The sequence below is a fragment of the Pristiophorus japonicus genome, chromosome 21 (assembly GCF_044704955.1).
Source record: "Pristiophorus japonicus isolate sPriJap1 chromosome 21, sPriJap1.hap1, whole genome shotgun sequence".
Taxonomy (NCBI): Eukaryota; Metazoa; Chordata; class Chondrichthyes; family Pristiophoridae; genus Pristiophorus; species Pristiophorus japonicus.
Window position 1 is genome coordinate 45,397,384 of NC_091997.1, and position 15,619 is coordinate 45,413,002.

At 46.8% G+C, this 15,619-nt stretch overlaps 1 protein-coding gene across 2 annotated transcripts in view; it reads left to right on the plus strand.

The window, feature by feature from the left end:
• The window catches only part of LOC139233982 (vesicle-fusing ATPase), a 322,181-nt gene that overhangs the window by 130,716 nt on the left and 175,846 nt on the right, over positions 1 to 15,619 (plus strand). For both annotated transcript variants that reach the window (XM_070864726.1, XM_070864727.1), the window contains exon 9: positions 14,695 to 14,894. In XM_070864726.1, the coding sequence (XP_070720827.1) occupies positions 14,695 to 14,894 (200 nt within the window). The remainder of the gene's footprint in view (positions 1 to 14,694; positions 14,895 to 15,619) is intronic.

Consider the following 15,619-nt stretch of genomic DNA (forward strand, 5'->3'; position numbering starts at 1 on the left):
ATTTTAAAATTTATCAGGTATTTTGGGCTGAATAATCCTAAAACACTTACATTTCCAAAATGTGTTGCATTTCTAGTACGAATTCTGGAAGACAATGTGGAAGTGAGCAGTTTTCATTGCTAATTTGCTTTGAGAATTAATTGGGGATGCAGTGCGCACATTAATCAATCTTAAACACACATCAAGGCCTCCGCCCGCCCCAAGTGCCACCGATGGCCACCGAGGTGCCGGACGGCACTTGGTGGGATATTCTTCGCCGAGGTCCCTCTAAGAACAGCGGGCAGCAAATGGATGACATACGCTGCCAATCTGGGCAGAAGGTCACATTCTCGGCGGCAGAGGTGCTTGCCGCCCAAGTGCCGCCGAGGATGGAGTCGGGCCCACAGAGGGTCGAAGAGCTGAAGAAAAAAATCAACACTTTTTAAAAAAAAAAAAAAAAAAAAAAAAAATTTTAAGTATCCAAAGACCTTCAGGCGACCCCATGCGGGTAAGACGCTGTTCAGAAAGTTCACTTACCTTTTTTTTCCAGGTTCTTCCTACTTACCGTCGGGGACAGACCAACCTCCAGCCAGTGGTCGACCCCCATTCTGCCGCCGACTCCCACCCGCAGGAATCTGGGAGCTCAGTTGCGCCACTCGGCCGCCCGCTGATGTCAGTGGGCGGTTCTCAGCGGCCCTCCCCTCCCGCCCGCTCCAGGCCGCCTCGAAAGTGGCACTGGGCGGATCTTCAGGAGGAATGTCGGCGGCAGTGGGCGGTGAGGTGATGAATTTCGGTCCCATAGATCTTTAATAAAACATCTATCATGTACAGCTGTCGAAAGCTACAGAAATATGTCTAGGGAGAGTAGGGAGGAGATGGTTAGGCAGCTGTGACCTCCTGAGTTTTTGCGTGACGTTCAAACCAGTATTTAAGGGCCAGCTGTGCTTAAAATAGATATAATTACATTTTTAATATACAAATGCATTGTACCTGTGCTAATTACCTTGCTTCAAGCCTATCCTGCAATGGAGGAAGGATCCAGCTATTTGGTTCCTCCGTCAATAGTATTTCTTGTAACTTTTGCTAAAGCCCCTCATTAAATGCAGTGTGGTGCAATGATGGGCTGTGTGGCTCTATAGGAGTTGCTGGTTTCCCAGTGGCTTGTTTAGCTGCAGTCTGTCAGCATGCCTAAGCTGGGAGCAGTTCAGCATTGCATCTTTGGGCGATGAGTGACGTTCAATCGTACCTCACACACACCTTTCCCACATACAGAAGGGATCGGATTGCCACTTAGTACTTATTAAAGGTTTGTGTCTGACACTAATTTGGCAGGACTGGTCTGATTTTGTTTCTTGTTCACTCCGGTGGAAAATTCGCTAACAGGACAGCAGCAGTAGTGACTCTTGTCATGGCTGTTGAGTTGCTCAGCTTCTGCCGATTGTCGAGATTTGCTGAACCTCTAACTGCAGTGGCTTAAAGGGCTGCGATACTGTGCACTGGATCGAATTAAACTGCTGCTGTACATCTCCCCGAGCAGCTGAGGCGGCTGTGACCTGCCGTTGCAGGCACTTTTAACATTTTCAATCCACTTTGTTGAGTTTTGTCACTTGGCAACAATTGTACTGTCAGAAAAGCGGCTGATCTCTGATGCCCTTATTGCTTATTGAATAAAGGCACCACCTAGTGTGGCGTTGATCCGTATAAACTAGTGCCAGATGGGAAACTGCTGACTAGCCACAGGCGTGGCTCATCATAGGCAGTCCCTCGGAATCGAGGAAGACTGGCTTCCACTCTAAGAATGTGTCCTTAGGTGGTTGAATAGTCCAATACAAGAACCACAGTCCCTGTCACAGGTGGGACAGCCGGTTGTTGAGGAGAAGGGTGGGTGGGACTGGTTTGCCGCACGTTTCCGCTGCCTGCGCTTGGTTTCTGCACCCTCCCGGATGCGCTTCCTCCACTTAGGGCAGTCTTTGGCCAGGGACTCCCAGGTGTCGGTGGGGATGTTGCACTTTATCAGGGAGGCTTTGAGGGTGTCCTTGTAACGTTTCCTCTGCCCACCTTTGGCTTGTTTGATGTGGAGGAGGCATGGCTACTGTGACCCCGTTTTAACTGCACTAATTTTAGCATGAAACTCCTTGCGCTTTCTCTCCATACAGGTGAATGCAATTTATGTGCATACGTACTCAAAAATCTACCACCATTCAGTAACCAAGGAAGTAAAGCACTCACAATCATAGAACACTCGTCCATTCTGTGTTCCGTATTGCCATTTTACCAACAAACGCACACAAAAAAGGTTAAAGCTCACCTGTATATGCCCTGCAAATGAGTATTGAGCTCACATTATCAAAGACGGTGTCTCTTACTTTTTTTTAAAATTTGCTAATCAGAAATGCAGTTAGCCACATCTCGATTCCAATCAGCCACAAATGGCAAATTTATTGGATGCCACTGATCTAGACCAGGAAGGTTTTCCCATACGTGCTGAGTAAGTTGATCTAATGTCAGTGGTGGGAAAATTATTGGAAAAAATCCTGAAAGACAGGATAAATCTACATTTGGAAAAGCAAGGATTAATTAGGGACAGTCAGCACGATTTGTTCAGGGAAGATTGTGTTTGACTGACCTGATTTAATTTTTTGAGGAGGTAACTAAGCGGGTCGATGAGGTAGTGCATACGATGTAGGGTATATGGATTTTAGCAAAGCTTTTGATAAGATCCCACATGGTAGACTGGTCACAAAGGTTAAAGCCCATGGGATCCAGGGCAAAGTGGCAAGTTGGATCCAAAATTGGCTTGGAGGTAGAAAACAAAGGGTAATGGTTGATGGATGTTTTTGTGACTGGAAGGGTGTTTCCAGTGGGGTTCCACAGGGCTTGGTACTGGGTCCCTTGCTTTTTGTGGTATATATCAACGATTTAGATTTGAATATAGGGAGTATCATTAAGAAGTTTGCTGTGTGGTTGGTTAATGAAGAGGAAAGTCATGGGCTGCAGGAGGTGGGCAGAGAAGTGGCAAATGGAATTGAATTCAGAGAAGTGTGAGGTGATGCACTTTGGGAGGGCTAATAAGGAAAGGGTATACACATTAAGCAGTAGGCCACTTATGAACAAAGGGACCTTGGAGTGCTTGTCCACAGATTCCTGAAAGTAGCAGGCCAGGTGGATAAGATGGTTAAGAAGGCATATGGAATGCGTGCCTTTATTGACCGAGGCATAGAATACAAGAGCAGGGAGGTTATGCTTAAATTGTATAATACTCTGGTTAGGCCACAGCTGGAGTACTGTGTGCAGTTCTGGTCGCCGTATTATAGGAAGGAAGTGATTGCACTAGAGAGGGTGCAGAGGAGATTTACTAGGATGCTGCCTGGAACGGAGAATCTCAGTTATGAGGACAGATTGGATAGGCTGGGTTTGTTATCATTGGAACAGAGGAGGTTGAAAGGAGACCTCATTGAGGTGTATAAAATATTGAGGGGCCTAAACATAGTGGATAGTAAGGGCCTATTTCCATTGGTGGAGCGGTCTATTGAGGGGCATAATTTTAAGGTGGCCGGTTAAGAGGGGATTTGAGGGGGGCTTCTTTACGCAAAGGATTGTGGGGATCTGGAACTCGCTGCCTGGAAGAGTGGTGGATGCTGAAACCCTCACCATTTAAGAGATGGGCACTTGAAGTGCAGTAACCTGCAAGGTTACGGACCTAGAGCTGGTAATTGGGATTAGACTGGATGTCCTTTTGTTGGACGACAGATATAATGGTAAGTACGTACAGGGTGATCTTGTGGGCTAGTTTTGATCGCCTGGACGGGTCGGAGAGGAATTTTCCCAGATTTTTTTCTCCCTAAATTGGCCTCGGTTTTTATCTGGTTTTTGCCTCTCCCAGGAGATCACATGGCTCCGGTTGGGGTGAAGTGTAGAATGGTTTAGTATAAGGGGTGTCGCAGTTGTGTGAGGCAGACTGGTTGGACGGGGTGCTCTTTGACTTTCCGCCATTGTTCGTTGTTCATCGGTTTATATGTAACCTTCAGGGCTGCTGACCGAGGGCTGTGTGGCTCTGTCGGCCGGCGCAGACACGATGGACCAACATAGAAATTAGGTGCAGGAGTAGGCCATTCGGCCCTTCGAGCCTGCATCGCCATTCAATAAGATCATGGCTGATCATTCACCTCAGTACCCCTTTCCTGCTTTCTCTCCATACCCCTTGATCCCTTTGGCCGAAAGGGCCATATCTAACTCCCTTTTGAATATATCTACCGAACTGACCTCAACAACTTTCTGCGGTAGAGAATTCCACAGGTTAACCACTGAGTGAAGAAGTTTCTCCTCATCTCAGTCCTAAATGGCTTACTCCTTATTCTTAGACTGTGACCCCTGGCTCTGGAACTCCCCAGCAACTGAAACATTCTTCCTGCCTCTAACCTGTTCAATCCCGTCAGAATTTTATGTTTTTATGAGATCCCCTCTCATTCTTCTAAACTCCAGTGGATACAAGCCCAGTTGATCCAATCTCTCCTCATATGTCAGTCCTGCCATCCCGGGAATCAGGTCTGGCGAACCTTCGCTGTACCACCTCAATAGCAAGAACATCCTTCCTCAGGTTAGGAGACCCAAACTGAACACAATATTCCAGGCCTCACCAAGGCTCTACAACTGCAGTAAGACCTCCCTGCTCCTATACTCAAATCCTCCTAGCTATGAAGGCTAACATGTCACTTGCCGCCTTCACTGCCTGCTGTACCTGCATGCCAACCTTCAATGACTCATGTACCATGACACCCAGGTCTCGTTGCACCTCCCCTTTTCCTAATCTGTCAACATTCAGATAATCTGTCTTCCTGTTTTTGCCACCAAAGTGGATAACCTCACACTTATCCACATTGTACTGCATCTGCCATGCATTTGCTCACTCGCCTAACCTGTCCAAGTCCTCCTGCAGCCTCTTAGCATTCTCCTCACATCTCACACCGCCACCCAGATTAGTGTCATCTGAAAACTTGGAGATATTACATTCAATTCCTTCATCTAAATCATTGCTGTATATTGTAAATAGCTGGGCTCCCAGCACTGAACCTTGCGGCACCCCACTGGTCACTGCCTGCCATTCTGAAAAGGACCCTTTTATTCTGACTCTCTGCTTCCTGTCTGCCAACCAGTTTTCTATCCACGTCAATACATTACCCCCAATACCATTTGCTTTAATTTTGTATACTAATCTCTTGTCAAAAACCTTTTGAAAGTCCAAATACACTGGTTCTCCCTTGTCCACTCTACTAGTTACATCATAAAAAAAATTCCATAAGATTTGTCGAGCATGATTTCCCTTTCATAAATCCATGCTGACTTGGACCGATCCTGTCACTGCTTTTCAAATGCGCTTCTATTTCATCTTTAATAATTGATTCCAACATTTTCCTCACTACCGATGTCAGGCTAACCAGTCTATAATTCCCTGTTTTTATCCCTCCTTTTTTAGCTACCCTCCAGCCCATAGGAACTGATGGAACTTTCAGAAAGGCATTGCATTGGAGAGAATAAATTGACGAGGGCGCTTGCTCTTGATTGATGTCCAGACACCTGCTGGAATGTGTACATGTGTGTGGATATTGTGTGAAGACTGGGATGGGCATGGCTGCAGTGGTCCAATCACCATTAACTAGCATGACCGTACGCAATCTTGCCCTATACACGAAGAACACAGGAGGCAGCCTGTGCTCTGAAAACTTGGCACACAAATCCACAGCTTCACAAGAGGAGGAGGATGGTGGGTGTTAAGTGTGGAGACTGTATAGCGTTTGGATAGCTACTTGGAGATCTACAGACTTCATTCCCTTGATTGGGTCACATCTCTGTCTCTCTGTGCATCAATCCTCTTTTGAATTTCAGTCTTTTTGAGCTGGTTGTGACGGTAGAGTGTTGGTGTTGTTTCTGCTTGTCCACCCACTGCCCCTGCTCGGGCAGAAGACTCAAGCTGATGTGCCTGGACTGTTTGTATTTGTATTTAAAGAGTGGTGTAGAAATTAGTCTCTCCACATGCTGCAGGCTGAATTTAGAGACCACGAATTAATACATTATATTGTTGCCTCCGGCTACTCAAAAGCATTTTCCTGCAGCTTCTACCCAAGTTCTGCAGCCTGAGTGACTGCTGACTGTGACTTGAAGTGCATACTCCTTAGCTTTGTCCTTTAAACTTTCTTTTAGTTAGTGTTTGGCATTTTATTTTAGACACCTTTGGAAGAGGATGCCACTGAACTATAGTGTATCCTAGCCAATGGGTGTTTTGTTTCTTGCTGGCCTATGCCATAGTCCTGTCCTTCTTTGAATAATGTCCAATGGCAACTATGTCCATCTGGGCAACTTCTGAAGGACATAGCTGCCAGACTGGGTCTGCCGCAGGTGATGAGCGAAACAACACAAGGGAAAAACCTACTTGATCCTACGTCCTCACTAATCTACCTGTCGCAGATGCATCTGTCCATGATTGCATTGGTAGCGGTGACAACTCATCTTCACACTGAGCACGCCCTCCATCGTGTTGCGTGGCACTACCACCGTGCTAAATAAGAGAGATTTAGAACAGATCCAACAGCTTAAAACTGGGCATCCATGAGGCGCTGTGGGACATCAGCAGCAGCAGAATTGTATCCAACCACAATCTGTAACCTCATGGCCCGGCATATCCCTCACTCTACCACTACATCAAGCTCGGGGACCAACCCCAGTTCAGTCAGGAGTGTGGAAGAGCATGCCAGGAGCAGCACCAGGTGTACTTAAAAATGAGGTGCCAACCTGGCGAAGCTGCAACACAGGACTACATGCATTCTAAACAGCAGAAGCAGCCCATGCTATAGACAGAGTTAAGTGATCCCACAATCAGCGGATTAGATCAAAGTGCTGCAGTCCTGCCACATCTAGCCATGAATGGTGGTGAACAATTGAACAACTAACAGGAGGAGGAGGCTCCATGGATATCCCCATCCTCAATGATTGTGGAGCCAAGCACATGAGTGTAAAAGACCAGGTTGAAGCGTTTTCAACCACTTCAGCCAGTTTAGTGCCGAGTGGATGATCCACATCAACCTCCTCCTGAGGACCCCATCATCACAGAAGCCAGTCTTCAGCTAATTTGATTAAATCCACGCGATATTGAGAAGGCTGAGCACACTGGATATAGCAAAGGCAATGGGCCCCGACAAAGTTCTGGCTGTTGTGCTGACGATTTGTGCTCCAGAACTACCTGCGCCTTTAACCAAGCTGTTCCAGTACAACTACAATACTACAATGTGGAAAACTGCCCAGGTATGTCTTGTCCACAAAAAGCAAGACTAATCCAAGCCGGCCAATTACCCCCCCGAATCAGTCTGCTCCCAATCATTAGCAAAGTGATGGAAGGTGTTGTCGACAGTGTTATCAAGCAGCATTTACTCACCAATGACCTGCTCACCGATGCTCAGTTTGGAGTCCTCCAAGATCACTCGACTCCAGACCTCATTACAGCCTTGGTCCAAACATGGACAAAAGAGCTGAATTCCAGAGGTGAAGTTAGTGACTGACCTTGACATTAAGGCAGCATTTTACAGAGTGTAGCATTAAGTAAATTGAAGTCAGAGAGAATCAGGGGGGGGGAAATTCTCCACTGGCTGGAGTCATACCTAGCACAAAGAAAGATGGTTGTGGTTGTTGGTCAATCATCACAGCCCCAGGACATTGCTGCAGGAGTTCCTCCAGGGCAGTGTCCTAGGCCCAACCATCTTCAGCTGCTTCATCAATGACCTTCCTTCCATCATGTCACAAGTGGGGATGTTCGCTGATGATTGCACAATGCCATTCGCAACTCCTCAGATAATGAAGCGGTCAGTGCTCGCATGCAGCAAGACGTCGGCAACATTCAGGCTTGGATTGATAAGTGGTAAGTAACTTCTGCGCCACACAAGTGCCAGGCAATAACTATCTTCAACAAGCAAGAGTCTAACCAGTGCCCCTGACATTCAGTGTCATTACCATCACCGTATCCCCCACCATGAACATCCTAGCGGTTGCCATTGACCAGAGACTTAACAGTCACACACATACTGTGGCAACAAGACTAGGTCAGAGACTGGGTATTCTGCAGCGAGTGACTCATCTTCTGACTCCCCAAAGCCTATCCGCCATCTACAAGGCACAAGTCAGGAGTGTGATGGAATACAGCACTCGAAGCTCAACACCATCCAGGACAAAGGAGCCTGCTTGATTGGCACCCCATCCACCACCTTCAACATTCACTCCCTCCACCACCGGCACACCGTGGCTGCAGTGTGTACCATCTACAAGAAGGCGGCTCACCACCACCATCTCCAGGGCAACTCTGGATGGGCAATAAATACTGACCCACTTCCTGCAACGAATAAAATAAAAGTGTGCCACAGTGTCTGCTAAATCTCTTAACATTGCATTTTTTGAATGTTCTGACTTTGGATGGTTGAGAAAGAGTGGAGGAAGTAAGGATGATGCTTAAATCGTATAATGTTACCATTCCTTTCCCCTTCCATGGTCCTATTCACTCCTAGTCCCTTCCATTGGTCCTTTTGTCTCCTAATAACAGATTCACATTTGTATTCTCGACCTGTCATCGGTGCTCTCTTACTGCTTCATCTTACTCTCTGGGGTAGAAATTGCCCCCCCCCCTCCCCGCCTGAAACGGGGCGCAGACATCCCGTTTCGATGTTTTTTACCGCACCCGTGGTTTAGGTCGACTCTCGGGAAATTCCGCTCTTCGGATTAAAACCAAAAAATACAGAGGTTGGTTATAATGGGGGTGGTGACTACACCTGAGGGGCAAAAACGTGGCGGTGACATCAACTGAGGGGTGGAAGTTGGGGTGTGGTGCGGAGCCACCGCTGCGATGACATCATCACGCGCCGCGTCACCACTACTCTCCCCTTCACTTAAAGGGGCGTGCCTCCGCGCTTTTTAAACTTCGGGCCATCAGGGAGGGTTTCGGCCGGACCAGCGACTTGGCACCAAGAGGGAGTGCCAGGCTGCCTTTTGGTGGCCCGGCAGAACCCGGGTGCATAATTGTCAAGCCGACCTGGCAGCCAGCCGACACAAAAATTGGTGGCTGTGGCAGTGTGCCCTCCCCTTTAAGGGAAGCCATACTGCCACTGTGCAAGGCCACAGCCTCACTGGACCACTGGCACTGTGGGCGGGCCGAAGATTTTCCAAGGGGAATGTCTCCATTAAGGGGTTAGATCGGCTGTACGCGTGGTGATGATGCACTTAGCTTCACATTGATCGGCGGGGGGAATAGGGGCATTGCCGGGAAAACTCGAGGGCAATTGGGCTAGCAGCGGCCATTTCACTCCGCAGCATGGCCGCTGATTTGCGGTGGTAACAGGCTTTAAGGAAAGGGGCAGTTTCAGTCCCTCTATCTCTTTGGCGTCATCTTGCTCTCAACCTCTTTCTTCATCCAGGGAGCTCTGACTTTAGTTGACCTTTTCCCTCTAGTGGGAATGTACCTCAACTGTACCCAAACCATCTTTTTTAAAGGCAGCCCATTGTTCGGTTATGGTTTTGCCTGCCAGTCTTTGGATCTGGCCCGGGTAAATTGGAATCATTCCCGACCCACTGAAATTGGCTTTCTTTCAATTTAGTATTTTTATTCGAGATTGCTCCCTGTCTTTTTTCTGTAGCTAATCTAAACCTGATGATACTATGATCACTGTTCCCCTACTGACCGTTGTTCTACTTGCCTCACCTCATTCCCCAGAACCAAATCCAGCAATGCCTCCTTCCTCGTTGGGCTGGAAACATACTGATCAAGAACATTTTCATGATCATACTTCAGAAATTCCCCTCTCTGCCCTTTACGCTATTACTATCCCAGTCTATATTTTGTTGAAGTCCCCCCATCATCACTACTCCTAAAGTTCTTGCCTCTCTAATTTCCCTTTAAATTTGCCCCTCTATATCCTTCCCACGAGTTGGCAGCCTATAGAATACACCTCGTAGTCTAATGGCACCTCTTGTTTCTTAACTTTAACCAAATAAATTCTGTTCTTGACCCCTCCAGGACATCCTCTCTCCAGCACGAACATTCTCCTTAACCAATATAAAACATAACAACATAACTTAAGAATTAGGAGTCGGCCTTTGGGTCTCTTGAGCCTGCTCTGCCATTCAATAAGATCATGGCTGATCTTCTACCTCAACTCTACTTTCCTGCACTTTCCTCATATCTCTTGATTCTGTTAATATTCAAAAATCTATTGATCTCGAAGACTCAAAGTCTGAACCTCCACAGGCCTCTGAGGTAGAGAATTCCAAAGATTCACAAACCTCTGTGATGAAGTTTCTCCTCATCTCAGTCCTAAATGGATGAACCCTTATTCTGAGACTGTGATCCCTGGTTCTAGACTCCTCAGCTAGAGGAAACATCCTCCTGTATCTACCCTATCAAGCCCTGTAATACTTATGTATGTTTCAATGAGATCACCTCTTATTCTTGTAAACTGTAGAGAATATAGGCCTAGTCTACTCAATCTCTCCCCATAGGACAATTCTCCCCTCCCCATCCCAGGAATCAGTCTGGTGAACCTTCGTTGTACTCCCTCTATGGCAAGTATATCCTTCCTTGGGTAAGGAGACCAAAACTGTACACAATACTCCAGGTCTGGTCTCACCAGGGTCATGTATAATTGCAATAACAAATGCTTACTCTTGTACTCAAATCCTCTTGAAATAAATACTGCCACGCCACCTTTTTTTTCTTTCTTTCTTTCTTTCTTTCTGTCTGTCTGTCTGTCTGTCTGTCTGTCTGTCTGTCTGTGTCTCTCTCTCTCTCTCTTTTTCTCTCTCTTTCTCTCTCTTTCTCTCTCTCTCTCTCTTTCTCTCTCTCTTTCTCTCTCTCTCTCACCTTGTATCCAGGAATATTTAATACCCAATCCTGCCCTTGTATTGAGCCAGGTCTGCATTATCGCCACAACATCATATTCCCATGTGGCTATTTGCGCCTCCAGCTCACCAGCCTTGTTTATCACGCTTTGTGCGTTTACCTCTCTTAGACCTCCTTGTATTCTCCCTTAGTCTGACCCCCATCTAATACCTTACTATTTCTTCCTCTAATGCTATATGTCTCTCCCAACTCTTTGTGCACTTTATTTCTGCCTTCTAATGGTACAGCCTGGTGCCCACCCCTCCTGGCGAATTAGTTTAAACCCTCTCCAACAGCACCAGCAACCCCTTCCACACCCAGCGATGATATTGGTACTGGCTCTGTTGAGGCAAAACCAGTCCTGCCTGTACAGGTCCCACCTCCCCCTAAATGTCCCAGGAATCTAAAGCCCTCCCTCCTTAACCATCTCTCCAGCCGCGCATTCATCTGCTCTATCCTCCTTTTTCTACACTCATTTTCTCGTGGTGGGGGGGGGGGGTAATCCGAAGATTACAATCTGTTTTTTAATCTCTTTCCTAGCCCCTGAAAATCTGCCTGAAGGACCTCGTCCTACTTTCTACCTATGTTGATACCAATATGGACCATGACCTTTGGCTGTTCATCCTCCCCCCTCAATGTTCTGCAGCCGCTCCGTGATATCCTTGACTCAAGCACCAGGGAGGCAACATACCATTCTTGAGTCGAGTCTGTGGCCGTAGAAATTCCTATCTGTTCCCCCTAACTATTGAATCCCCGACCACTATTGCTTTCCCAATCTTCCTCCTCTTTCTCCCTCTTCTCTCCCCCCCCCAGTCTGGTGTGCACCTGAGCCATCAATGGTAGCTATGCCTCTGGCTGTTCTCCCCAGAGGAACCATTGTCCTTGCTTGTAAATACTGGTTGGAGAGCGACATGCACTCGGACTCCTGCACTACCGGCCTGGTCCTTCTTGTCTGGCAGTCACCCATTCCCTTTCTGCCTGATAACTCTTGTGCTGCAGGGTGACCACCTCCTGAAACATGCTGTCCACATGGCTCTCAGCCCCACAGAGGCACTGCAGACACGCCAGCTCCGAAACCGGGAGCTTGAGTTCGGCACGGCCCCATTTGGGGGCGGTAGCGGCGAGGCGAGACTTCATATGCCAGGTGTGGAAGGCCTGCCTCGGCAGCTAAATCGGGCTTACCACCCCCCCCCCCCCACCTCCCCCAACGCCCCGCCGAGAGGAAGTAGCCTGCAATGTCGCGCGCTCCACTTTCTCTCCGGCGGCGGGATGGGACTGGGGCGTTAACTATGGGAATTTTCCAGCGCTATGTGGGACGCCGCCTAGGGCTGGTGGGAGCACAGGGCCCTCCCCTTCCGTTAAAGGGGAGGGCACGCTGCCGATTCTGCATTAGGGAGAAGTGGCTACCACTTCGCCACTGGGGAGCGGGGTGCTGTGACAGCAGCCCGGCACGGATGCGGAGTGCCGGGCTGCAACATCACGGCACGGACTCTGCGATTTCAGGAGGGCTAGGCCGCAATTGGTAAACCGTGCATTTAAAAAATGGCGTTGCCGCACCTACCCTTCAATTTTTGCCCCATGAATGGACAGAAGCCCGGTTCACGACCCGCGAGGCTGGTGTGGGCATCACCAGTGGCAGCCTCGTGGGGCTACCGAATTTCAGCTACGGGGAGAAAACTGGTCGCTGTGCACGGTGATGGGGCGCTACTGGGTAGTGCCTCCACTGTTGCGGAATTTTGTGGGAGTCGGTAGTGGCCCTGTGCCCCTGGCAAGAAGTAGTGTGCGCCCCATGGGCGCTAACTGGAGGCACAATTGACGAAAATTTCTCCCCCTAAGAGTCTTAAAAGTTGTGCTTGCCTTTATCTCTGGCCGCTTCTCTCGCTTTCCTAAAGTCTGAATTTAAATGATTATTTAAGACTGTATTAATTAGTTTATCTAGTTAAGTGAGAAAAAAAGCCATTAGTACTCGCCCACCAATCACCTACCTGCTGTCCTGTGACGTCACTCCTTGTTTTTTTTGCTGTTTTGGAATTTGCTGGATTTATTCTGCTGCCATGCCCTTCCAGGTCCGCGCTGTCCTCGGATCCCATGCTCTCTCTTCTCTGCCTCCGTGCTGCCAACCTCTTCCAGCTCCAGCTTTTCCTGTATTTTGTCGCAGTCCTCCTCTGCATTAACTGGACCCCCGCCACCATCACCATTTGGTGTCATCTGCAAATTTTGAAATTGTACTTCCAATTCCCAAGACCAAATGATTTATGTAAATGGTGAACAACAGTGCTCCCAGCACCGATCCTTGTGGAACACCACATACCACCTTTTTGCCAGTCTGAGTAACCACTTTTAGCTCCTACTGTCTGCTTGTTTTGTACTCCGTTTGCTATCCACTCTGCTAGTTGTCCCCTGACTCCGCGAGTTGTGACCTTAGTAATGAGTCTACTGTGTGGTAGCTTATCGAAAGCCTTTTGAAAATCCAAATATATTTCATCTATTCCATTAATCTTGTTACTTCGTCAAAGAATTAAGTAACATTGATCAAGCATGACCTTCCCTTTTGAAATCCAAGTTGACTACTCTTCATTATATTTTCACTTTCTAGATGTTTTTCTATTAGACATTGAATAAGGATTCCGTTATCTTTGCTACTAGTGACATTAACCCAATTGGTCTATAGTTCCCTGGGCTTATTCTATCTCCCTTTTTAAATATGGGAATCTCATTAGCTGTCTCAGTTCTATGGCATTACTCCCTTTTCTAACTAATTTATATAAATATATATGTAGCAGTATTCTTCCTGACTTCCTCTAATATGTGCAGATGCAATCCATCTGAACCAGGGGTGTTATCCTCCAAGTTTGATTTAGTTTATCAATTATCTCCCTTTCTATCTTAAATGTCATTTTTTTAATCCTTTCTTCTGTTGTCATGTCCAACATGTTAGTCTCCCTGGTAAATACCAAGGCGAAGTAGTTATTTAATATTTTTGCTATTTCGCTGCCATTACCTGAGAGTTTATCATCGGTATGCCATAATGGCCCTATTCCTATCCTGATTTTTCTTTTGTTATTTATGATGTTTGTTGAATGGCTTGCTATTTCTTTTTATGTTCATTGATGATTTAATTTTGTAGTTTCTCTCTCTGCCTTCCAAGTTTTTTGACTTCTTTCCCAACCTATTAATATTCCCTTTTCTCATCCTCCTTTGTTGTGTGTGCCTTTTTCTTCAGTTTCGATATTGCTCTCATTTCTTTATTCACTCGTGATGTACCATTATTGACTAGTTTGTGCTTTTTAGTCGGATATATTTCTCTTGCACTCACTCGATTACTGTTTTAAATGTTTCCCACTGCTGTTCTATTTATTTCCTTGTCCATAAATCTTTCCAGTTTATTTTCCCAATTCCATTCTCATACCCTTAAAATCAGCTTTTTTTCAAATTCATTGCTTTTGTCTTATGTTCTTAATCTTTATATTAAACTGTATTACGTTGTGATCGCTATTGCTTAGATGTTCCCTTATTATTACTTCTCATCTGTTCTGGTTCGTTTCACATTACCAGATCTAGTAGTGCTCCCTCTCTTGGTTTTTTACATACTGGGTAAGGAAGGAAACCTCTACACATTGTATGAACTCCATTCTCTGTAGCCCTTTCCAATTGAATGGGAAATGTTGACAGAGCAATTTATAATGAGAAAATTTGTTTCATTTTTCCCAATTCAGGATTTTTCACTGCTGAGAATTTATTTTGCAGTTGTTTAATGGTTTTCATTTGGTCATTTGTCCGACAATATGTCTTTGTCTTTCTCCTAGGTTGTAAACACGTGAAGGGTATTCTGCTCTATGGCCCACCAGGATGTGGAAAAACCCTAATGGCACGACAGATTGGGAAAATGTTGAATGCTCGTGAGCCCAAAGTTGTGAATGGTCCCGAAATCCTCAACAAATATGTGGGCGAATCTGAAGCGAACATTCGTAAACTCTTTGCGGATGCGGAGGAAGAGCAGAGGAGGGTGAGTGTTCTGAATCTTGATGAATGATGGCGCTTTATTTTGTGCAGAGATGGCCATTATAATTGGGGGCAATACAAAGGGAGGAGGTGGGTGGAAGTACAGGTCCCCACCGAGATGTTGAGCATTCTCCACCGATACAGATGCTAATCTAAGCTTGTATTGTGCCCCAAATATTCTCTCCAGGCCATGTGGTAGCACGAGCTAACCCAGATTTCCATTTAAATCCCCTTTCCTTCTGAGTTTTGAATTCAGATTATGGATGGAGAAGCCAGAATTCTTGTAAATTTGTCGATGATCTTTAAGTAAATGCTTAAATAAGCCAATTCCAACCTAACCTCAAGTGTGCTTGAACTGTTTCAGAACAAAAATAGTTGTTCCAATAACTCTTGAAGATTGTGCCGAGGATGATTTTTTTTTCCACGTGTATATACTGCTAAAAGTCTAAGAGGCCGAAATTGCCCCTTTTTTAAGAGCCGGTAATTGGTCGGTCACGGGGAATGTTTGACCCATCCACCGCGCCTGGCGCTCCCACCCCTTGTCAGCCGCGTGCCGGCTCCTTGCCGCTTGGCAGCGACCCCTTTACTGCCCTGTGTGGGAAATTGCCCCATGGGAGCGCGGCCGCTGCCGGTTGGTGCCACTGACAGCTCCGCGAGGTGGGAAGCTACCAGTGGCTGGATGGTGCGGCCACCCTTAAAAGGGGAGGGCGCACTGCCGCGGCTGCCATT